We start from the raw sequence: 24,262 nt of genomic DNA, 5'->3' as shown, positions 1-24,262 counted from the left end.
AGTGTTGGATTTTTTATAAAATGCACACAGAGGACATCTTAGAGATGCCCCCTGTATTTGACCCAATCCTTCAGTGCAGGACTGACTGGTCTGTGCCAGACTGCCACTGAGAGACAAGTGTCTGACCCCCTGGGTGAGACCCTTTGTGCTCTCTGGGGCCAGAAACAAAGCCTGCACTGGGTGGAGGTGCTTCACACCTCCCCCTGCAGGACCTGTAACACCTAGCAGTGAGCCTCAAAGGATCAGGCTTCGCGTTAAAATGCCCCAGGGCACTCCAGCTAGTGGAGATGCCCAGCCTCTGGACAAAGCCACACTTTGGCGGCAAGTCCAGAGGGATTATGAGAAAAACAAGGAGGAGTCACCCCCTCAGCTAGGACCACTCCTAAGGTATCCAGAAACCATCTTTAAAGGGACTCTCACCTCACTCCAGAAGCGTGAGTCCCCACCACTCTGCACCCGAGGTCCCCGGCCCATGTCCAGAGAAACCAACAACCCAGAGAGGATCCCCAGGTGATTCCCATGACGTGTCCACCCTGGGCTGACCTCTCTGCACCCCCACGACGATGCCTGCAGAGGGAATCCCGAGAACGCCCCTGACCGCGACTGCCCGGGATGAAGATATCCGACGCCAGGGGAAGCACTGCACCCGCAGCATCCAGGCCTGTGAGAAACCGACCACTGGTGCAGCAATGACCAGCAGGCACCCCTCACCCTTGCCCAGTCGGTGGCTTGTCTGAGAGCCCCCCCTGTGCCCTGACTGCAGCGCCTGAGTGACCCCTGGGTCCCTCCATTGAATCGTATTGAACACCCGATGCCCTGTTTGCCCACTGCACCCGCCTGGTCCTGTGCTGCTGAGGGTGTGTGTTGTGTGCCTACTTGGGGCCCCTCCAGTGCTCTACCAAACCCCCCTGGTCTGCCCTGCTACAGCGCAGGTTCTTACCTGCCAGCAGACCAGAGCACCCCCTGTCTCCATAGGCACCCATATTATTTTGGCTCCTGTTTGACCTCTACACCTGACCGGCCCGTGTTGCTGGTGCTGGGTATTTGGGGTTGAGTTGAACCCTCAATGGTGGGCTACCTATGCTACCTACACTGAACCTGTAAGTGTGGTACTTACCTCTGAAACTGTACTGTACTTACCTCCCCCAGGAACTGTTGAAAATTGCAGTGTCCACTTTTAAAATAGCTTTTTGCCATTTTAATGAAAACTGTCTCAACTATTTCTATGCAGAGTACCTTTTATTTAATGTACTTACCTGCTAAATGAATCATGTGGTTCTAAAAATAAATTAACAAAATAATATTTTTCTATTTAAAACCCTATTGGTCTGGAGTTAAGTCATTGAGTGTGTGTTTTCACGTATTGCCTGTGTGTGTAGAACAAATGCTTAACACTACCCTCTGACAAGCCCAACTGCTCGACCACACTACCACAAATAGAGCAATAGTATTATCTATTATTACCTCAGTCAAGCCTCTTGGGGAACCCCTGGACTCTGTGCACACTATTTCTCATTTTGAGATAGTATATACAGAGCCAGCTTCCTAAAACTGCGGTACATTGCCATAAACGTAGTTAAATATATATTAAAAATACATTTTCCTACCTAGTACCAATTTAAGAAAGTGGTACTTGATAGGAACCTACTTCTTACCTATATCTAAGGCCCTAACACTGAACACAGCCAAAGGGTAGTTCAAAACAATATGGCTGCCTTTTTATTTTACAAAAACAGCCATTTCGCAATTATATACTGGCTTATCATCGCCATGTACCACGGTGTATTGCAAAGTTAGCACTGTATACCATGGGCCCAACTATAACAATGGCCTAGCTGTAATGCTGGATTGTGGTACCCTTGTGTTACTCATGGTGATGAAAGGGCAATGCAATACTTAAGTCAGACTTACAAGGAATGCTAGTCCATGATGTTTGGCCCTGTGTTGATGGGTGAATCTGTAGAAATGCAAGGCAGTGCAATTTGCTGTTTTGCATTACTCTGCACACCATAATCTACATTGCTGCTAATTTGCATCCATATGCCACACCACTGTAGCAACTTCTATATGCTCTTTCACTATAATCACTCCACTCTATGCCTCTCAACTATATGAGCCTCCATTCTATGCGACTCCACTCTACACTATTACACTGTGTGCAATGTCAATGTATGCCACTCCACTCTAAGGGCCTCATTTGGAGTTTGGCGGTCCCACCGCGGGACTGCCAAACTCACTGGGAGTAGGCCACCTCCATTGCAGTGACGTCCCTACCGAGCGTATTATAATGTTCCTACCGGGCTACCTAGTGGGAGCATTGTAATATGCGTTCCCACCAGTCAGTCCGGAGGGAACAACGCTATGATATAGCACTCGGCTCCCATAAGTGAGTCAAGTGCTATATTGTAGCACAGAGGGGGCCATCCAGCACCCTCCCCTGTGGTGCCCTGCACTCACTTTTCACCAGCCTTTTCATGGTGGGGTCCCCACCAAGAAAAGGCAGGTGGAAAGTGGGGTTATAATCAGCCAGGTGGCACTGAGTTCAGCGCCCACATGGCTGATTACAAACCTGACCACCATCAACCCACAGGGATCTATGATCCTGGCAGGGACAGCGATCTTCAGGTGGGTCTACTAGCCAAAGTTCTAATTGGTTGGTCGGACTGCCTGGAGTGCAGCGGTCCGACAGTCAACGCAAGTGTTGTGGTAATCGGACTGCAACACTCTTAATGGGGCCCTACGTCACTCCACTCTATGCCACTCCACTATATGTTATTCCACTCTACACCATTCTACTGTATGCCACTCCACTGTACTCTATTCCACTGCATGCCACTCCACTCTATAACACTCCACTGTATGCTATTCCACTGTATGCCACCCCATTGTACATTACCATTCGATTGAACCCCACTCCAATGTACGGCACTCCACTGTACGCTACTACACTCTACCCTATGCCACCCCAGTCTACACCGCTCCATTATAGGCCGCTCCACTGTACACTACTCCACGATACACTATTACACTGAGTGCCACTCCACTGAACAGCGCTCTGCTCTACGCCACTTAACTCTACATTATTACACTACATATAATTCCACTCTGCACCAGTCCACTTTACGCTATCACACTGTATGCAACTCCACTCGACACCTCTTAAGTGTACTCCACTTCACTGTTTGCCAAAATATGCTATCTCTGTATATGCTATTTCACTCTATGCCATTCAACTGTAGGCCACCCCACTTTATGCTATTCCACTATATGCCGCCCCACTGTATAGTACTCCACTTTACACCACTCCAGGGTATGCCACTCCACTTCACACCACTCTACTGTACAGCACTCCATGCTACGCCATTCGATTCTATGCTAGTCCATTGGTTGCCACTTTAGTGTATGCCACTCCAATATTTGCTATTTTACTCTATTCCACTCCACTGTACACCACCCCTCTATGCCACTCCACTCTACGCTATTCTTCTCTACTGTATTTCACTCTGCGGTATTTTACTCTATGCCACTCCACTGTATACTATTCCACTGTATTCCACTCCATTCTCCATTTTGCCCCTCTACTGTATGTTACTCCACTCTACCCCACCCCCGTCTACACCAGTCCACTGTATGCTATTACACTCTATCCCACCCCACAATACACCATTCCAGTCTAAAACACTTCACTGTACCCTACTACATTATAAGCTGTTACACTTTACACCAATCCATTGTACGCTACTACACTATATGCTATTACACTCTAGGCCACTCCACTACACGCCACTCAAGTCTTTGGTACTGCATTATACGCTATTCCACTTTGTCACTCCATGCTACGATATTGCACTCTACGCCACTCCAATGTACTCTCCTCCACTGCAAATAATTGCACTCTACACAACTCTACTACACTCAATGCCATTCTACTAGACTCTACTTCACTCTGTCTCCATACACTACTATTTCTAAATTTGCACTCAAGTCTATATCCATACACTCTATTGTACATCACTCTACTCTGTTCCACAACAGTTTCCAACACTGTATGACACAACACTCCACTCTACTGTTTGAGATGTCACTCCAGTATGTAACAGTTTTCTCGACTCTACACTACACCACTTTAATGTATGCCACCCCACTATACACAAATCCACTGTACCATACTCCACTGTTCACCACTTTACTCTACACTATTCCACTCCATGCTTCTCCACTCTGCTACACTTCACTGTGCAGTATTGCAGTGTAACTATTCCACTGGTTGCTGCTCCACTTTACGGTAATCCTCTCTTTGCTACTACATTATACACCACTACCATCTACGCTGCTCCATTGTATGTCATTCTCCTCCACTCTATATTACTCCACACTCTAAAAGTTTACCACACTTCATGGCACTCTACGACATTCTACTCCACTCTATCCTCATACAGTCACTGTCCAACTCTATACTCCACTCTATGCCCCTACACTCCAATGTACAACATTCTATTCCACTATATGGCAGTTTTCTACATGACACAGCACTCCACCGTACTGTACAGTTTACTACCTAATCTAAACCAGTACACCCCACTCCATGCCACTCTACTCTATGACACACCAATACATTCTATTGTAATTTACTCCACACTACGTTATACCACTCCACTTGTCTCTAGTCCACTCTACAAGACTTTACCTCACTCTACGATACAATACAACAATCCACTCTACGCAGCTCCACTGATTCACACACTACAGTAACTCCACTCTACAACACTCTTGTAACCGGGCGCCCGTTATTTCTGTTTTTCTCTGGAGAATGCCATCATCCTCTGAGAACGGGATCCAGACACCTAATGGCAATCACCTGGATGAGGTCCCGACAGTCACCGGGAGTACCCTAGAACAAAGAAGATAAAAACTATTAAAATTTTGGTAACCTGAGAAGACGACAATACCAGAGACATTTCCTAGGGAAGAACAGGGAATAAAGTGAACACTTCCAGTAACCCATTTTGCAATAAAAGGAACAGTAACACCAAATACAGTGTCTCCAGAGTTCATTTCAACCTTGACCGAGCAAGAACCCACTACAGTGTTGTCAGAAGTGGGATTTGGAGACACCAGGATACCGGACGTTGTTCAAGATGGAGGGTGCTCCCACCATAGCCGATATGATGCAACAATTAGCCGAGGACAGAGACACCTTCAGATCGTGTGGGAAGAGCAACAGAAAGAAGCCAAAGTTGAAAGGGAAGCCCTTCAAAACGCCCTTAAAAGTCAAGCGACTATCATGGCCAACAACCAGTTGGTCCACGAGAATGCCTTAAAGTCCCTGACCGATACCATTGTGGCTACTCAGGTTCATCCCAATGTGCCTAGTTTGGTGTTACAAAGGTACCAAGAAAGCGAAGACCAGGATGCCTTTTTTACCAACTTTAAAAGAGTTGCCACATCAGCCACTTGGCCCCAAGATCGGTGGGGACAGTACATAGCCCCTCTATTGACCGGTGCCCTCCAGGCAGCCTATCAAGCCGTGAACCCTGGAGGTACCACACCCTACCAGGACATTAAGAAAAGTATACTAGAACGAGTAGGGTTTGACACAGAGCATTATAGGCTATAATTCAGGAAGGCTAGATGGGGGCCTTCTGAAAACCCAAGGGCCTTGTATTTCCGGATAAATGAACAATATCTGGAAGCTCTGCCGGTCTCCACACGTAAGTGGATTAAGCAACACTCTAATCCAGATACTACTACCACCATTGAGTTAGCATGTGCGTATCATCGCTCCATGGAATTTAAAACCCCACACCCTAGGGTGAACCCCCCTCCATCCCGTCAGACCCTTGGGCAGGCAACCCCCTCAGGGAGAAGACCCCTTGATGATACAGTAAAACCCCAGATAATGGAGAGGCCTTTTCCCCAACAACCTCAGTGTCATAGTTGTGGGGAGTGGGGCCATATAGCCTGTGTATGTCCGCTCAAAACCGACAAACCAGAACCCATGGAAATAGGCATCACCCGAGGTCGGGTCTATTATACAGGAAGCCAGGATACACAATACAAAAAGGAGTTGGTTGTCAACGGACACAAGACTTTAGCTCTTATTGATTCTGGCTGCAGCCAGTCAGTCATCCGAGCCAATTTGGCAGATAGTCGGGCCATCACTCCTGCGGTCACAGTGACGATCTGTTGTATTCACGGAGATTTCCGAGAGTACCGCATGACATGGGTCTCCCTGAGATGGGAGGGGAAAGAAACCCAAATCTGGATGGGAGTAGTGGACCGCCTGGTAGAGGAAGCCATAATCGGAACCAACTATATACACTTTGCTACTCTTTTGGACAGTACAAGGAAAAGCGAAGAAAGCAATTCATGGTGGAAAGAGGCGCCTTTTTCTAATGAACCAATACAGCCCACGGTAACCCGTCATAAACCGAGTAAGAGTGAAAAAAGAGTAATCAAAAGATTATATGGACCTAAGGATAAAGAATCCATTGGGGTAATTACACAAGCTGATACCTACAATAATCTTCCCCCATTTCGCTCCTGCAAGAGGGAGGATCCCACTCTCCTTAATGCTTGGAGAAGTGCGCGACCTAGAACTCCTGGAGATAAGGGTCCCTCTTTTTCCATAATTAAAAACCTGTTATATAGGATTACCAACTCTGATACCCAGGAAAAGAAACAATTGCTCGTCCCAGAACCTTATAGGCTCCAGGTGTTACATTTAGCTCATAGTCAACCAGGTGGTGGTCACTACGGTAGAGAGAAGACCGAAGAATATCTATTAAGATGGTTTTATTGGCCCGGAGTGTTTTCCCAGATCAAGAGGTTCTGCCAGCAATGACCTAAGTGTCAGATTATAGATCCCGGACCCAAAAGAAAAGTTCCCCTACAATCCTTGCCCATTATTGAAGTACCCTTTTCCCGAGTAGGAATGGACATAATGGGACCCCTTGTACCTTCCTCCAAGGGTTGTAGATATGTATTGGTATTAGTGGACTACACCACCAGATATCCCAAGGCCATCCCCCTTTCCAGCATCAATACCAAAAGCGTAGCTAACGCCATGATCGGGTTCTTTACCCGAGTAGGCTTTCCTAAAGAAATACTAACTGACCAAGGAAGACAGTTTATGTCGAACTTAATGACCCAGATTTGTCAACTACTTGGAATTAAACACCTGAGAACCGCGGTTTATCATCCACAAACCGACGGTTTAGTAGAAAGATACAACCGTACCTTAAAAACCTTTTTTAAAAAAATCTATTTCCGAGTCAGGCAAAGAATGGGATAGGAGACTACCCTTAGTTCTCTATGCCATTAGAACACATAAAAAGCTTCTACTGGACATAGTCCATTTGAGCTGGTTTTTGGGCGGCAGCCCCAAACACTGTTAGACATGGCGGCAGAAATGTGGGAAGAGGAGGAAGGAGGAGACAAAGCCCTTTTAGAATACACTAGTGACCTAAAGTCCCAAATCCAATCAGTATGGGAAGACGTCAGGGAAAACTTAGAGAAAGCCCAAAGTAAACAAAAATATTATTACGACTGCATTACCCAAACGAGAACCTTGAATACGGGGGACAAAGTACTTATCCTTTTACCCAGCTCTGACAATAAACTTCTGGATAGATGGCAAGGACCCTATAAGGTCCTAGGAGCCATAACCCCTGTTACCTACACCATGGAAATAACAGAGAGACCCAAAAGGACCCACATTTTTCACATAGACCTGTTAAAGAAATGGGAAGAACCTCCTGAACCAATAAGGGCCCAGACAGCCGGATACCTGGTTAATACCGTAAAGGAACTTAATATTGGGCCACAAAAGAATGCGTGTCTCTTACCAAAACAACAAGATCAGTTAACCCAACTACTCTCCCACCAAGACAAATTATTCTCCACCCGACCAGGAAAAACCTCGTAAATACAGCATCATATTAAAACACTACCCGGGAAGGTAATACGATTGCGACCATATCGAATACCCGAAGCCCAAAAAGTTTTGGTAGAGGAAGAAATAGAAAAAATGCTATCTATGGGAGTTATAGAACCATCAAAGAGTCCCTGGTGCTCCCCGGTCGTATTAGTCCCCAAACCTGATGGGTCAATCCGTTTCTGCATTGACTTTCGACAGGTGAACGCCATATCCCAGTTTGACACGTATCCCCTTCCATGGGTAGACGATCTCTTAGAAAAGCTCGGGAAAGCCAAATATATTTCCACCCTTGATTTAACCAAGGGCTATTGGCAAATTCCATTAGCAGCATCAGACAAAGAAAAAATAGCCTTCTCAACATCCTCTGGGCTTTATCACTTTAAAGTCCTCCCTTTTGGATTACATGGTGCCCCCGCCACCTTCCAACGGCTTATGGATTCCCTGTTACGACCATATACCAGATATGCAGCCGCATATCTGGATGACATTGTAATATATAGCAAAACCTGGGAGGACCATTTGAGTCATCTACATAACATATTTTCTGTTCTGCAGCAAGTGGGTCTCACTGCTAATCCCAATAAAAGCCGCCTAGTTATACTGATATCGCCTACTTAGGCTATCACATAGGAGGTGGTGTAATAAAACCACAGATGAATAAAGTAGAAGCTATTACTCACATAAAAACCCCTACTACCAAGAAAGAAGTCTGCTTCTTTCTAGGGCTGGTAGGGTACTATCGGAGGTTCATACCCCATTATTTAACTCTGGCCGCTCCCTTAACCGACCTCTTAAAAAAGGGACAGCCCACAAAAATAGCGAGTTTGACCCCATCCCAACACCACAGCTATATAACTCTACAAAAGTGTCTCACGACCAAACCAATTTTGCGCTGTCCTAACTTCAGTCAACCCTTCCATTTACAAACGGATGCATCGGATGTAGGCCTGGGTGCGGTTTTATTTAAAAAAAGCGATGACAGCACAAGCCACCCCATTGTCTTTATTAGTCTTAAGCTCCTACCCAGGGAACAGCGCTATCCAATTATAGAACGAGAATGTCTGGCCATTAAATGGGCCATAGAAAGCCTACAATACTATCTGCTGGGACGACCGTTTATGCTATATACTGATCACGCTCCTCTTACGTGGCTATTGCGCCATAAAGATACCAACGACTGCATACTGAGATGGTTCATGGAACTCCAACCTTTCTCCTTTTAGGTGTGCCACCTTCCGGAGGAACTCATGGGCCAGGCCGACTACCTATCCCGTTATCCACTTGCTCTGGGACTCGAACAGCCCCACTCGTGGGAAGAGACATGTAACCGGGCCCGTCGCCACGGTTACAAAACATAGCCCCGAACCTGCCGGACCATACCCCGGCGGCACGCCCGGGAGAATCCACAACCCAGAAGTGCTATCCAATGCGGATATCCGGGACAGGAGGGCTGTAAAAAGAGAGGAGAGACCAGATGACGGGCACGCTGGAGGGACGGAAGGAGCAGAGCACGACGAGGGAGAAAGCAAGTTGGGAACGGGATCGGAACCCGAGGAAGGGATCAGAGCGGAAGCCGAGGAAGATGACGGCGAGGACGCAGAGACACCGAGGAACCACGAACAATGCCGCCACGTCGCTGGAGGGGCGTGGCTCTCACAGGTACGGACGTACCTTAGTGTAAAACTGTTATCCGAGTGGATGCGGGTAGAAAGAAGGAGAGAGCAAGGGGGCAAGGAACCGGGAAGGGACCAGGAGGAGGGGACTAAAATAGAATTGGTCAGATTCCCTAACGGCACATAGGAAGGTGGTGAAGGAAGCCACTCTCCTATATAATTGAATAAGAAAGAGAGATAAAGAGAGAGTATTAGTTCCACGAAGAAGGGTGATACACTATAAACCAGTTTACTCCCCACACCAACCCACACCCCTATCCTCACCACCCTACTAACCTTTATTTAGCTTAAACCCCAAACATCTACACTTACCTGGTTTTTATTTCCGTTTTTCTTTGGGGAATGCCATCATCTTCTGAAGACGGGATCCAGACACCTCCTGGCAATCATCTGGATGAGGTCCCGACAGTCAACGGGAGTCCCCCAGAACAAAGAAGATAAAAACTATTAAAATTCTGGTAACTCGAGAAGACGACAATACCAGAGACATTTCCTAGGGAAGAACAGGGAATAAAGTGAACACTTCCAGTAACCCATATTGCAATAAAAGGAACAGTACCACCAAATACAGGCCCATATTTATACTTTTTGACGCACAACTGCGCCAATGCAGTTGTGCATCAAAAATGTTACCGCCGGCTAACGCCATTCCAACGCGCCATGCGGGCACCTTATTTATGGAATGACGTTAGCCGGCGCTGCGGACTGGTGTGTGTAAAAAAAAATGACTCACACCAGGCAGCGCCGGCGTATGGGAAAATGGGGGTTGTGCGTCAAAAAATGGGGCAGGTCAGGTCTGAGGCAAAATTCAGGCCTCATACCGGATTTGCGCCATTTTGTTTGACGCCCAACCTCCATTGACATGACTCCTGTCTTAGCAAAGACAGGAGTCATGCCCCCTTGCCCAATGGTCATGCCCAGGGGACTTATGTCCCCTGGGCATGGTCATTGGGCATAGTGGCATGTAGGGGGGCCCAAATCTGGCCCCCCTATGACACTTAAAAAAAACGATAAAAAATACTTACCCCAACTTCCCTCAACTTCCCTGGGATGGGTCCCTCCATCCTTGGGTGTCCTCCTGGGGTGGGCAAGGGTGGCAGGGGGTGTCCCTGGGGGCAGGGGAGGGCACCTCTGGGCTCCTTCCGAGCCCACAGGTCCCTTAACGCCTGCCCTGACCCAGGCGTTAAAAAACGGTGTCCATCAGGCTGTGCGTCGTTTTTTAAGGCCCACCCCCTCCTGTGCGTCAAAATGACGTCAGAGTATAAATATGGGGCACAGGCCTTAAAGTCATTTTTTGGAAGGGAACGCCTACCTTGCATATAATTAACGCAAGGCTGATTCCCCCTTCCAAAAAATGAGGCAGATGGTGGAATTTTGATGCCCGCGGGGTCGGACGTCAAAGTATAAATATGGGGCAGGGTTTGCGCCGATTGTCCGTCAAAATTTTTTACGCACATTCGGCGCAAACAGAGTATAAATATGCCCCACAGTGTCTCCAGAGTTAATTTCAACCTTGACCGAGCAAGAACCCACTACAGCTCTACTCCACTCTACTCTGACACAGTACTCCACTCCACTGTACTACTCAAATGCACGCCTCTCCACTCTACGCCACCCAATAACATTGGAATCAATAATACTGTATGCCATTCCACTTTACCACACTATAAAACACTGTACTGCATTGAACAACACTCAAACATCATCTAGAATGTATGCTACTCTACTCTCTTGTAGTCTTCATCACTTTCCAATACTGTACAGCACCCCGCTACACTCTTCTGCACAACATGGCGCTTTACTTGACTGTAAGCTACGCCATTCCACTCTACTGTGCTCCATTCCACTATAATCTACCGCACGCCACTCCACTCTGACATTTTACTCCACTCTACACTACCCTACTCCAGTGTACTCCACTCCATTATACACCCCTCTACTACACTTTATCCCGCTCTGTGCCACTGTACTATACTCCCCTCTATGCTGCTCCACTGTTCAACACTCTTCTCTGTATGCAACTCCATTCTTCCACACTGTATTACACTCTATGCCACTCCATGACACTCTACTCCACTCTATGCCCATCCACGCTACACCACTATACTACACTGTATGACACTCAACAACATTCCATTCAACTTCTCTCTATGATGTGCCATTCCACTACATGACACGGTACTCCGCTCTACGACTCTGTCCACCACTGTACACTACGACACTCCACTTGACCATCCTGCACTCTATGACACTGTACTTCACCCTACTCCACTTTAAAACACACTACTCCACTCGATGACAGTCTACAACACCCTACTCTACTGTGTGACATGCCATTCCACTGCACAACTCACTGCTCCAGCCTACAATACTTGACTCCCCTTTGTGAGACACCATGCCACTATAGTATATTACACATTGCTACACTGTATAATATGTTACAACACTCTACTCTACCCCATTTGATTCGAATCTACAATACTCAGGGCTATAACCATATACTTTACAACACTCTCCCCCGCTGTACTGCATGACACTCCACATAACAACTCTTCACTTGAGACACTGGACTCCACGCTTTGAAACACATTTTTATTACAAATTAAATAAAAAACATTGAAAATCAAAGGAAAATACCTAGGGACTCATTACGAGTGTGGTGGTCCGAGGAATGCCTCACTCACGTTGATGGTCAAACCACTGCACTCTAGGCGGTCTGATTGCCCAATTGCAACCCTAGTTCCCGACAGCCTAACCGCGGTCAGAGTTGTACTCAGCCAGAGAGCCGCTGAACTCAGTGCCGCCTGGCTGATTACAACTCCCTTCAACACCAGCCTTTCCATGGCAGTGTGACCACCATGGAAAGGCTGGCAGTGAGGGTGTGCTGGGGACCACGGGGCCCTGTACTACCCATGGCATGGGCAGTGCAGAGGGACCCTTGCCCAGCACCCTCGGAATGCGCACTGTCTGCTTTGCAGACAGTGCGCATTCCGAGTCCGCCCCCTCTTTGCTACGAGATAGCACACAGCTCCATTAAGGGAGCCGAGGGCTATCTCATAGCACTGTTCCTGCCAGTCTGACCGGCGGGAATGCTCTATTGCAATGTTCCCATCGATCAGACCGCCAGGAACATTGTAATAGGGCAGGGAGATGCCACCGACATGGGGGTGGCGTCCTTCCCACAAGTTTGGCAGTCCCGCTGTGGGACTGCCAAACTAATAATGAAGCTCCTAGTTAAAGCTTATTTATAGTTAGGAAAACATATTTTCTCTGTACAAATCAAGTTTAAACTACACAAACTTTAAATTGTCTAAAGTTATAGTTATATCTTTGATTTACAATTTATCTACCACCTTCAAATTATTATTAGTAGCAGACTACGTTACACACTCTTTTCAGCTCGCTAACCAGACAACACTAACTATAATTCACCACTCTGCACTGTGTTCTCACAAATAATGATAATCCACTGCACAACACTACACTGTATGATACTCTCAATCACTCTACTGCACAACACTACACTCAACAAAACTAAACTATACAACACTCTACTCCACTGAAATCTACTCTATGCCACTACACTCTACAGCACTCTGCCACATTCTATCCCAATCTGCAATACTCTACTTGACGACTCTCCACTCCACCAAACTCCATTTGATGACACTCCAGTTGACAACTCTTAACTTTACAACACTCTGCTCTACTGTTCAACATGCCACTACACTCTAGAACATGCCTCTCCACTTTATGATACACCACGATATGATACACCACACCACCTCACAGTATAACACTTCATTCCATTTTTCAAGCTACATCACTCCACTCATTTCCAGTCTACAATATTCAACTCTATGACACTTAAATCTACGACTTTCTCCTTCACTGTACTGTACTACACTCCACTTTACGACACTCCAATCAGTGACACTCAACACTGAAATTTTAAACATTTTTATTTAAAAATAAAAACCATTAACATGGAATGAAAAAAACAAAGCTAAAGGATAATTTATAGTTTGAAATATGTTATGTATTTTTTCTATACAAACAGCTTAAAATACACTTACATAAAAAATTGTAAAGTTATAATTATAACTACAATATATAATTTATGCACCACCTTCAAATTACTTGAAGTCACACATCTCCAAACAGTCTTGTCACCTCACTAGCTAAACTAAATTAACTATAACTCATGCCTTCTCCATGCACTGTTTATAACCCTTGCATACTATATCACTTATAGCATGTGAAATCTTACCATTCATAACAACACTTATAACTTCTCAAATCACATTACTTGTCACAACACAGTGCACGGTACAGTGGAAAGGTATAGTTAGTGTTGTCTGGTTAACAACTTGAAAAATGTGTGTAGCTTGGTCAGCTAATTATAACAATTTGGAGGTGGTGGATACATTGTAAATGAAAGTTATAACTATAGCTTTAGAATTTTTAAAGTTTAGGTAATTTAAGCTTAGTTTGTAAATGTAATAAGAAAATAAGTTTTCCTAACTATAACTAAGCTTTAGCCTTTGTTTTTTTCATTGAATTTCAATGTTATTTTTTTCACTTTTTAATAAAAATGTGAGAGTTGAGATGTGGAGTGTCATACAGTACAGTGGAAGAGAGTGTTGTAAAGTCTATTGTCATAGACTGGAGTATTGTGGATTGGAAGTGAGTTGAGTAGAGTGGAGGAGTGTATTGTACAGTGTGTAAAGTGTTCTATGGTGTGGTGGCATGGTGTCTCATATAGTGGAGTCAAGTATCATAAAATGGAGCAGCAAGTTGTAAAGTGGAACGGCATGTCGAACAGTAGAGTAGGCTATGGTAGACTGTCAGAGTAAAATAGGGTTAAGTAGAGTGTCAGAGTTGAGCATCATCAAGTGGACTGTCTTAGAGTGCAGTGGAGGAGAGTGTTCTAGAGTGGAGTGTCATTTCACATAGTAGTGTGGCTTATCATTGAGATAAGTGGAGTGGCATTTCATACAGTGTAGTACTGTGGCATAGAGTGGATGAGGCTAGAATGGAGTAGAGTGCCATAGAGTGGCATAGGGTGTTTAATGAAGTGTTGTAGAGTGGAGTTGCATACAGTGGAGTAAAGTGTCGGACAGTGAAGCAGTGGAGTGCAGAGGATAGTACAGTGGTGTAGAGTGGGGTAAAGTGTAGTAAGTGGAGTATAGTGGAGTGGACTACACTGGAATGGGGTAGTGTAAAGTGAAGTAAAGTATCAGAGTGGAGTGGTGTGTCATAGACTATAGTGGCATAGGGTGCAGTAGAGTGGCATGACATAGCATACATTTGAGTAAAGTGTCATAAATTGGAGTACCATGTTCAGTAAAATGTAGTGGGGTGTTATACTTTCATGGTAATACATTTAAAATATTAAAAAGATAATATCATGTAAAATAAATGCATTATGTTACATTATATATATAGATATATATGTGTATTTATATAAACACAACACATATGTATATGTTTGTGTGTTTATATAAGTATCTACTGTAAAACCCCTTCGCTGCCAGGCCTTTTCCCCCTCCTGTGCCAAGCCTTTTTTTGGCTATTTGGGGCAGTTCGCGCTTAGGCCCTCATAACTTTTTGTTCACATAAGCTACCCACGCCAAATTTGCGTCCTTTTTTCCAACATCCTAGGGATTCTAGAGGTACCCAGACTTTGTGGGTTCCCCTGAAGGAGACCAAGAAATTAGCCAAAATACAGTGAAATCTTTTTTTTTTTTTAAATGGGAAAAAAGGGCTGCAGAAGGCAGCTTGTGTTTTTTTTCCCTGAAAATGGCATCAACAAAGGGTTTGCAGTGGCAAGATCACCATCTTCCCAGCTTTCAGCAACAGGCAGACTTGAATTGGAAAACCCAATTTTTCAATACAATTTTGACATTTTACTGGGACATACCCCATTTTTACTATTTTTTTGTGCTTTCAGCCTCCTTCCAGTTAGTGACCAAAATGGGTAAGAAACCAATGCTAGATCCCAGAAAGCTAAACATTTCTGAAAAGTAGACACAATTCTGAATTCAGCAAGGGGTCATTTGTGTACATCCTACAAGTGTTTCCTACAGAAAATAACAGCTGAAATAAAAAAATATTGAAATTGAGGTGAAAAAAACAGCCATTTTTCTCCACGTTTTACTCTGTAACTTTTTCCTGCAATGTCAGATTTTTTAAAGCAATATACCGTTATGGCAGCTGGACTCTTTTGGTTGCGGGGATATATAGGGTTTGTAGGTTCATCAAGAATTCTAGGTACCCAGAGCCAATAAATGAGCTGCACCTTGCAATGGGTTTTTATTCTATACCGGGTATACAGCAATTCATTTGCTGAAATATAAAAAGTGAAAAATAGGTATCAAGAAAAACCTTTGTATTTCCAAAATAGCCACAAGATAAGGTGTTGAGAAGCAGTGGTTATTAGCACATCTCTGAATTCCGGGGTGCCCATACTAGCATGTGAATTACAGGGCATTTCTCAAATAGACGTCTTTTTTACACACTGCCTTACATTTGGAAGGAAAAAATGTAGAGAAAGACAAGGGGCAATAACAATTGTTTTGCTATTCTGTCTTCCCCCAAGTCTCTCGATAAAAATGGTACCTCACTTGTGTGGGTAGGCCTAGCGCCCATGAAAGGAAATGGCCCAAAACACAACGTGGACACATCACATTTTTTCACAGAAAACAGAGGTGTTTTTTACAAAGTGCCTACCTGTGGATTTTGGCCTCTAGCTCAGCCGGCACATGGGGAAACCTAGCAAACCAGCGCATTTTTGAAAACTAGACACCTAGGGTTATCCAAGATGAGGTGATTTGTGGGGCTCTGACCAGGTTCTGTTACCCAGAATCCTTTGCAAACCTCAAAATTTGTCCAAAAAAACACTTTTTCCTCTCATTTCGGTGACAGAAAGTTCTGGAATTTGAGAGGAGCCACAAATTTCCTTCCACCCAGTGTTCCCCCAAGTCTCCCGATAAAAATTGTACCTCACTTGTGTGGGTAGGCCTAGCACCCACGGAAGGAAATGCCCCAAAACACTATCTGGACACATCAAAATTATCAAATACAAAACTACCTGTTTTTGCAGGGGGGCACCTCCGTTTTTGGTCCTGGGCTCAGCAGCCTTCTAGGGAAACCTACCAAACCCAGACATTTCTGAAAACTAGACACCCGAGGGAGTCCAGTGAGGTGTGACTTGCGTAGATCCCCCAATGTTTTCTTACCCAGAATCCACAGCAAACCTCAAATTTTGCTAAACAATCGGATTTTTCCCACTTTTCTGTGTGGGATCACCGCACTGGGACACATTTCATACCACCTAATGTTCCCCTCTGTCTCCCGGTAAAAATGATACCTCATTTGTGTAGGTGGGCCAACTGCTTGTGAAAGGGAAGAGCCAAAAGCATGTCAATATTGAGGGGGAACAAATGGGGTCCAAAAGGGCAGTTTGCAAAAAAACATTTTTAGGCTGACAAGTACAGCAGAATTTTTATCGGTATAGATGAGACAATGCTGGGTGGTAGGAATTTTGTGGATTCCTGCAGATTCCCGGGGATTGTGGGTACAAAAATGGTGCGGGGTGCATGTGAAACACACCACCCTGGAATCACCCAGATGTCTAGTTTTCAGATGTGTCTAGGTCTTGTGGATTTTTCTACATTGCAGCGTCCCAAAGTCCATAAAGTGCAGCCCTCACCATTCCAAGTGGGACGATTTTGAGAGTAAGCCAAGTTCTCATGGCCCAAATGTAAAACTAAAACCCAAAATAATCAAATTTCTTCTTGCTTGCTGTGGGATAAGATGTTTTAGAGTGCGGGGAGAGATGAAAGACTGTTACCCCATTCAGTTGAGGTGGGGGCGTAACCAGGCCCATACTGGTTGGTATCCACCACCCCAATATTATTTGTTTTTTTAAAATTCCCTAGCATCTAGTAGACTTTCTGCCCCCCCGGGTGTGGATCAGGGGTAATTGCCCCATCTGCCCACTGGTGGGCAGAACAACTTTGGCCCCATTTATTTGGGGTGGGGGTATGGCCATAACCCCACCCTCTTTTTTTAAAAAAAAAAAACCTCCCTGGCCTCTGGTGGGCTTTCTGCCCCCCCTTAGGGGCAGATAGGCTTTCCAAAAATAAGGCCATCTGCCCCCAATGGGGGGCAGATATGGCCAACACTAATGTGCCCCCATGGGGAGCGACCCTTACCCAAGGGGCTGCCCCCCTAAAGAAAACACACGCATACACACACAGCAATCCCTGGTGCCTAAGTGGTTTCTGTCCCCATGGGGGCAGATTAGCCTAACAAAAATCGGCCGATCTGCCCACAAGGGGGGCAGAAATGATCTAAATACAATTTGCCCCCCAGGGGAGCGACCCTTGCCTAATGGGTCGCTCCCCATCTGTAAAAAAACAAACAAACAAAAAAAAAACACACAACAAAAATTAGCCCTGGCGCCTAGAGGTTTCTGCCGCCCGGGGGCAGATCGGCCTTATAACAATAGGCCGATCTGCCCCCGGGGGGGCAGAAATTGCCTAAAATAAATTACCCCCCCCAAACCCCCTGGGGAGCGACCCTTGCCTATGGGGTCGTTCCCCTTGCGTGACATTGGTGCAAAAAAAAAGATCCCCAGTGCCTAGTTGTTTCTGCCCCCCTTGGGGGCAGATTGACTTAAAATCGGCCGATCTGCCCCCAAGGGGGGGCATAAATGGTCTAAATACAATTTGCCCCCCAAGGGAGCGACCCTTGCCTAATGAGTCGCTCCCCATCTCTAAAAAAACAAACAAAACAAAAAATAACACCAAAGAAAAATTTGCCCTGGCGTCTAGAGGTTTCTGCCCCCCCCCCGGGGGCAGATTGGCCTAATAACAATTGGCCGATCTGTCCCCGGGGGGGCAGAAAAGGCCTTAAAAAAAATTACCCCCCCTGGGAGCCACCCTTGCCCAAAGGGTCCCCCCCTCATGCCAATTTTCTTTGGTAAATGAAATCCCTGGTGACTAGTGGGCATTTCAAAAGCCGGATTGCTTTACAATCCGGCTTTTGAAATGCTCAGAGAGACTTCAAAGGGAAGGAAACTAATTTCCTTCCCTTTGAAGCCTCTCCGGCCTCCTCCACATGATCGGAAGAGACATGCTTTGCATGTCTCTTCCGATCGTGCTGGAAGCTGAGCTTCCAGCGCGATGGGAGGAGGCCTCTGTGATTGTCAGCGCGCGATTGCGCGCTGACGTCACGGGGGGGGTCGGGGTGGAAGGGGAAGGGCTTCCCCTTCCATCCCTGCCTTGGGAGGGGTGGGGGGAACCCCACAGAGGGAGCGCTAGCGCTCCCTCTGGGCTCTGTGCCCAGGACATAATGGTTACGTGCTGGGCACAGGAGCACTGTGCCTCAGGACGTAACCATTACGTCCTGGGCACAGAAGGGGATAAGTTGTAATAAATATTAGTTTAATGTAATTATTTTTCATTATACTAAATTTACATGTTACAATATTTAACCTTTACTACTTTGAATTAAAAACACAATATTAGTGTATATTTTTGGATGCTGTTAGTGGCAAAAAATATTTTCTCCAATATTTTTGTACTGACCATTGTAATTGTTGGCACAGATTTGTGGTTAGCAATATTTTTGACATAATATTTTTGTCTATGATACTTTTTGCCGCAATATTGTGTCAGTGATCCTAGAAATTAATTGACTTCTATCAGGTGTGGAGATACCATTGTCACTTGAAAAGTCGATTACCACAGAGAGGGGTATACTAACCACGTGAAAGAGAAGTCTCCCCTACCCTGGCCTTCTCCATTGTAAAACATATGCCCAAGTGCTATGAAGGAAAGCCTTATCCTCATTGGATGAGAGTGCAATAACATCCTGCTTTAGATCCTCAAAGTGCCACAGAAGACCTTACGTCATTCCAGATAAAGTGACATGTGAATGATGTACCATAGATGGAATAACCTTCCAATCTCTGGTGCTAGGACTTCGGTCAGTACCATTACATCTAGGTCTATAAGAGCTGTCAGGCAGTAAGTACATAATTTGAGGGCCGTTTCCTTCTTTAAGCATAAGAAAAAGAATAGCCGAGTTGGAGTTTGGGTCTAGTTAGATGGATGCTCTGAACCATTCCTATATTGTACTAATGTTGTACTCAAATTATCTCAAACCCATCTACCGCCAAGCATGTTTTTTGTGTTAAAAGTTACTCTAGAATCGTTGAAAAGCTTTCAATTTGTTTGGCAGTGTCAATAGCATACCTAAATAAATAAATAGTTATGTGTCTGTGCCAACCAATCTGATTTATAAACTGGGTGGGTCATGTGGATTTACTTAAAGGACACGTAGATTTCAGTAACATTTGCCCCTTGGACAAACAGATGTCTTTTATGAACCCTGCACTCCTGCCCAGCAGAATCAAGATCCATTAGAGTGAATGGTATTTTGATGAGTGTCTTACTGTGCATTTTGCTGGTATGGTAGTGGAGGGTACCAAATGTATTGTGATGGATGGTAGTGAGGTTCTCTGCAACTTGTGCCTATTGTTGGTTGATATTTGCTGAGTGAAGGTTACGGTGTTCACTTGGCTGGTCCTGGTAAGTTGGGTGAAAATTACTATTCCAAGATTCTTTGTGTGGGCTACCAGGACGGGTGTGGGTCCGAGTTCAGTAGACAACCAGGTGGAGTCCCAGAGCAAGGTGTTTTTGCCAAAGATTACTACTTCTGTCTTGTCTGTGTTGAGCTTAAGGCAGTTGGTTTTCATCCAGCTGACAACTTCAGTCATGCAGGCAGACAAATGTTTGGCATTTTTGTTGGAGAGGGAGACGGGTGTCGACAGCATGGGATATGATGTTTATTCTATGGGTACGGATGATGCTGGCAAGTGGGGTCATGTAGATGTTGAACAGAGTAGAGCTGAGTAAGGATCCTTGTGGAACTCTGCAGATGAGGTTTAGGCCATCCGAGATGAAGGTGGCCAACCTGATCGACTTGGTGTGTCCTGTCAGGGAGGAGCAAATCCAGCAAAGGGGGGTACCTTAGATGCAGGCTTTGTGCAGTTGTTGGATAGGTGGGAGACAGCGTTGAAGAGTGATAAAATATCCAAGAGGAAGAGGATCAGGGTGTTCCCTCCATCCGTGATCATCCAGATGTCTGTGGAATTGATTAGGGTATATTTTGCATTGTGGTTGTACCTGAATTCTCACTAAGTGTTGTTGAGAAGGATATTGCGAGTGTGTGGGTGGCTAGGTGTTTCATTATCATCTTTCCCATAAACTTTTCCAGATAGGATAGCAGAACGGTATTCAAGTATTTGGCTAGCATCTTCAGGTCTGCTGAGGTTTTTTCTGAGAGATAGAGAATTTTGACATGTTTCTAGGCATTAGGGTAGGTGGCTGTGATGACTGAGCCATTTAAGATAAGGGTAAAATCTGCATTAGTGGCACAGCTGTTGTGCATGGGCCTACGACTCTGTATGGCCAATAGGGAGACATGGTACCCTGTTTGACCAATAGGGAGACATGATACCAGCCTACAGTAACCAAGAAATTGTCTGTCAGAAATATCCTTAATATTATTTACAAAAATGTCACCCCAATAATGATAAAAATCTACATCCAATATTTTTGCACACAATACAAAGGACCAATATTTGTCAATGTTTTTGTCAATAGTATCCTGACATACAACTTAATATGGCTGAGACACCGATTGAATGCTTGTGGCATGTAACATATAAATGTAAATAATAAAATTGTGCAGGGTCAGCGATGAACCCTGCAGACCAGAGCTCATGCCAAATGGATTCCCAGATTGAGTATCCCTTGATAATGTATCTTCAAGGGAAAGCCAGAATCCAAATCCTAATGGTGAGTTGGCATGGCACAGCCAATCATTTGAGATTGTTATATACTTGCAGATTTCAATATAATTCCTTTCCCCTTTTACCACAGATGCTCCCAAAGGAGTAGATGCTGTTCTAGTTGAGGACCCAGAGGAAGGAAATCCAATGGAATTGTCATGCGCGACGAAGAGCAGTAACCCAAGAGAGACTCATTTTACCTGGTATAAGAATGAGAACGTGATACAGGAAGGTAAAACTCTGAAGATTGAAAGTACAGCCATGGATGATGCCGGAGTCTACCACTGCATGGCACAAAATGCAATAGGCAACACCTCTTCTGCACCTGTTACTGTCAAAGTCAAACGTAAGTATGGTTTCAGCAATACATTTTAATATTGAAAATGTTTAAACATTTAGCAGAAATGTGTGTCAAGTGGTGGGATAGGGTGTAACATAGGCAGGTGTGTGTGACTGTATTCTAAGTTGTGGTATGATGTGCTTTGATTTTGAATTGTATGAAATGATGGTATCTTGAGATGTGTAGTGTGGATGTTGTGTTGGTTGTATAATTTGGTAAAATGACCATGCGTTTTTTTTCAGACATGGTGTGAGATTTAGTGGTATGATAGTAAGTCATGTGAAATAGTGTTCAGTGAAGTGGTGTTTGATGATGTGGTATGAAATCGGTGTGGTCTGATGTTTTGTCACACCGGATAGTATAGTATTTTGTATAATGCCATTCAGTAAGGATCTGATGTGATGTGACTGATTTACAGATGGCTGAGTCCAAACTGAGGTTGCATGGTGAGCAAAAGAACATCGTGGGTTTAGATGCAACCCTAAGTGAATGCCAGTGGTTAGACAAATTGCAAGTATTCCTCCCTTCACCTTTTGTGTCTTTCATGTACTGCCCTAAGTGGCATGGGTATGCCCAGACTTGGGTCCTATGCTTACTGTGTCACTGGAACCAAGTTGTACCAAGCTGATGAGCCAGATACTAGAGCAAAACCGGCCCTGGGTTGCTTGTGTTCCATTTCATGGAGGGCTTGGCAGTCTGGGCTTGTCTTCTCTTAAGGGGGACGGTCAAGACTGTTTATGGTGAGTAAAAGAACAATAGGTTAGGATGCAACCTCAATTGCGTGCCTGTGGTTAGACAAATTGCAAGCATTCCTCCCATTACCTTTTACGTTTTCCAATATGTTAGAACCATCATTATATAGTCTTGTAGAGCTCAACATACATTAGATGGACTATATGGTGGTAATGGAGCATAGTAAAATCTATGAGTCAGTGGCTACAACCAGAATATCAGATAATGGCAGATAACATTTACAGAATAAGAAGATCTTCAAAGATTTACTAAATTAGAGGTCCCCCATCCATGGGTGTCCTCCAGGGGTGGGCGAGCGTGGCAGGGGGTGTTCCGGGGGCAGGGAAGGGCACCTCTGGACTCCTTCCATGGTCAGAGACCATGGAAGTGAGCCCACAGATCCCTTAACGCCTTCCCTTACCCAGGCGTTAAAAAACAACGCACATCAGGCTGTGCGCCGTTTTTTAAGGCCCGCCTCTTCTGTGCGTCAAAATGACGCGGGAGTATAAATAAGGCGCACAGGCCTTAAAGTCATTTTTTGGGCGGGAACGCCTACCTTGCATGTCATTAACGCAAGGCAGTTTCCTGCATCAAAAAAATGACTCACACGGAGGAATTTTGACGTCCGCGGGCTCGGGCGTCAAAGTTTAAATATGGGGCAAGGTTTGCGCCAAATGTGCGTCAAAAGTTTTGATGCATATTCGGCACAAACAGAGTATAAATATGCCCCAGAGAGTGCAATAGGATAAAACTGAGAGGATAAGACAGAGATTAAGAAGAGTGAAGAGACAGGAGAATAGGAAGACATACATGATGAGTGAGTAAATAGAGGCCTATGGCTTAATTAAAACCCGGACGTAAGTGGGATGCAGAAGTCATATACTTGCTGACCAACTAAATTTAAAACACGAAATAGAAAATACGAGGTGAACTATGAATACTGACATTCCCTAGTGCGTAAGAAACAGGAAAACAGAGATAAAGCACATGCAACAAGAGGCTGGGCTTCAAGTGAGAAGGTCATATCTCCTATTTCATATTAGATGTGACATTGAGAATCTTTTGCGTAGTGAGTTACCTGAATATCAGAGTTCCAATTAAACTAGCAAGCTGCTTTCAGTGCTCTGAAATATCCTTTGGGTGGCATAGGCGTTATAAAAATAACTAATGACAAGTAACATGATGATATTTTGACTGAACAGTATTTGGCAAATTAGTTGTTGAAAACATTAATCCACAACACTAGTGTTGAATGAGATAAATATGATACATATATTAGCATCACAACGTCATATCCAGGTTTAATGACAATCATGAACTAGAAAGTGTGGCAAATTATGAATCGAGCAGTGAAGGCATTATCGGATCGTGAATATTTGATTCCGGCCTCTCATTCTTTCCCTGCAGCACGGTATTGTGCATTTTTCCTGCCCGAATATGGATTACCTTGTAGGAGCATTCATGCGTGGTTTCCCCATTACCCCGTTTTTTCCGTGCAGAACCATCTTTTGTGAAAACACTTTGGGAGACTTTGGAGGGTGTATTTACCAAAATCTCCTGCAAGGCAGTGATGCAACCAAAGTTGCATTCCTCCAAGTTAACGCTAATCTCAAATAGGCGTTACTTTTTTTGTGCAAAACTTTGCCTATTACTGTTGGTAGGGATTTTCTTCAAACCCCATGGGTAGTTACTTGGGAATTTGTAACGACTCA

The 24,262-nt window shown here is 44.8% G+C and overlaps 1 protein-coding gene across 1 annotated transcript in view; it reads left to right on the top strand.

The window, feature by feature from the left end:
* LOC138247080 (sialic acid-binding Ig-like lectin 13) overlaps positions 1–24,262 on the top strand; it is a 329,775-nt gene that overhangs the window by 241,388 nt on the left and 64,125 nt on the right. The window contains exon 7 of the mRNA XM_069201827.1: positions 21,570–21,824. Within this exon, the coding sequence (XP_069057928.1) occupies positions 21,570–21,824 (255 nt within the window). The remainder of the gene's footprint in view (positions 1–21,569; positions 21,825–24,262) is intronic.

This window comes from Pleurodeles waltl, chromosome 7 (assembly GCF_031143425.1).
Source record: "Pleurodeles waltl isolate 20211129_DDA chromosome 7, aPleWal1.hap1.20221129, whole genome shotgun sequence".
Classification (NCBI taxonomy): Eukaryota; Metazoa; Chordata; class Amphibia; order Caudata; family Salamandridae; genus Pleurodeles; species Pleurodeles waltl.
This window is presented reverse-complemented; position numbering and strand designations above follow the sequence as displayed.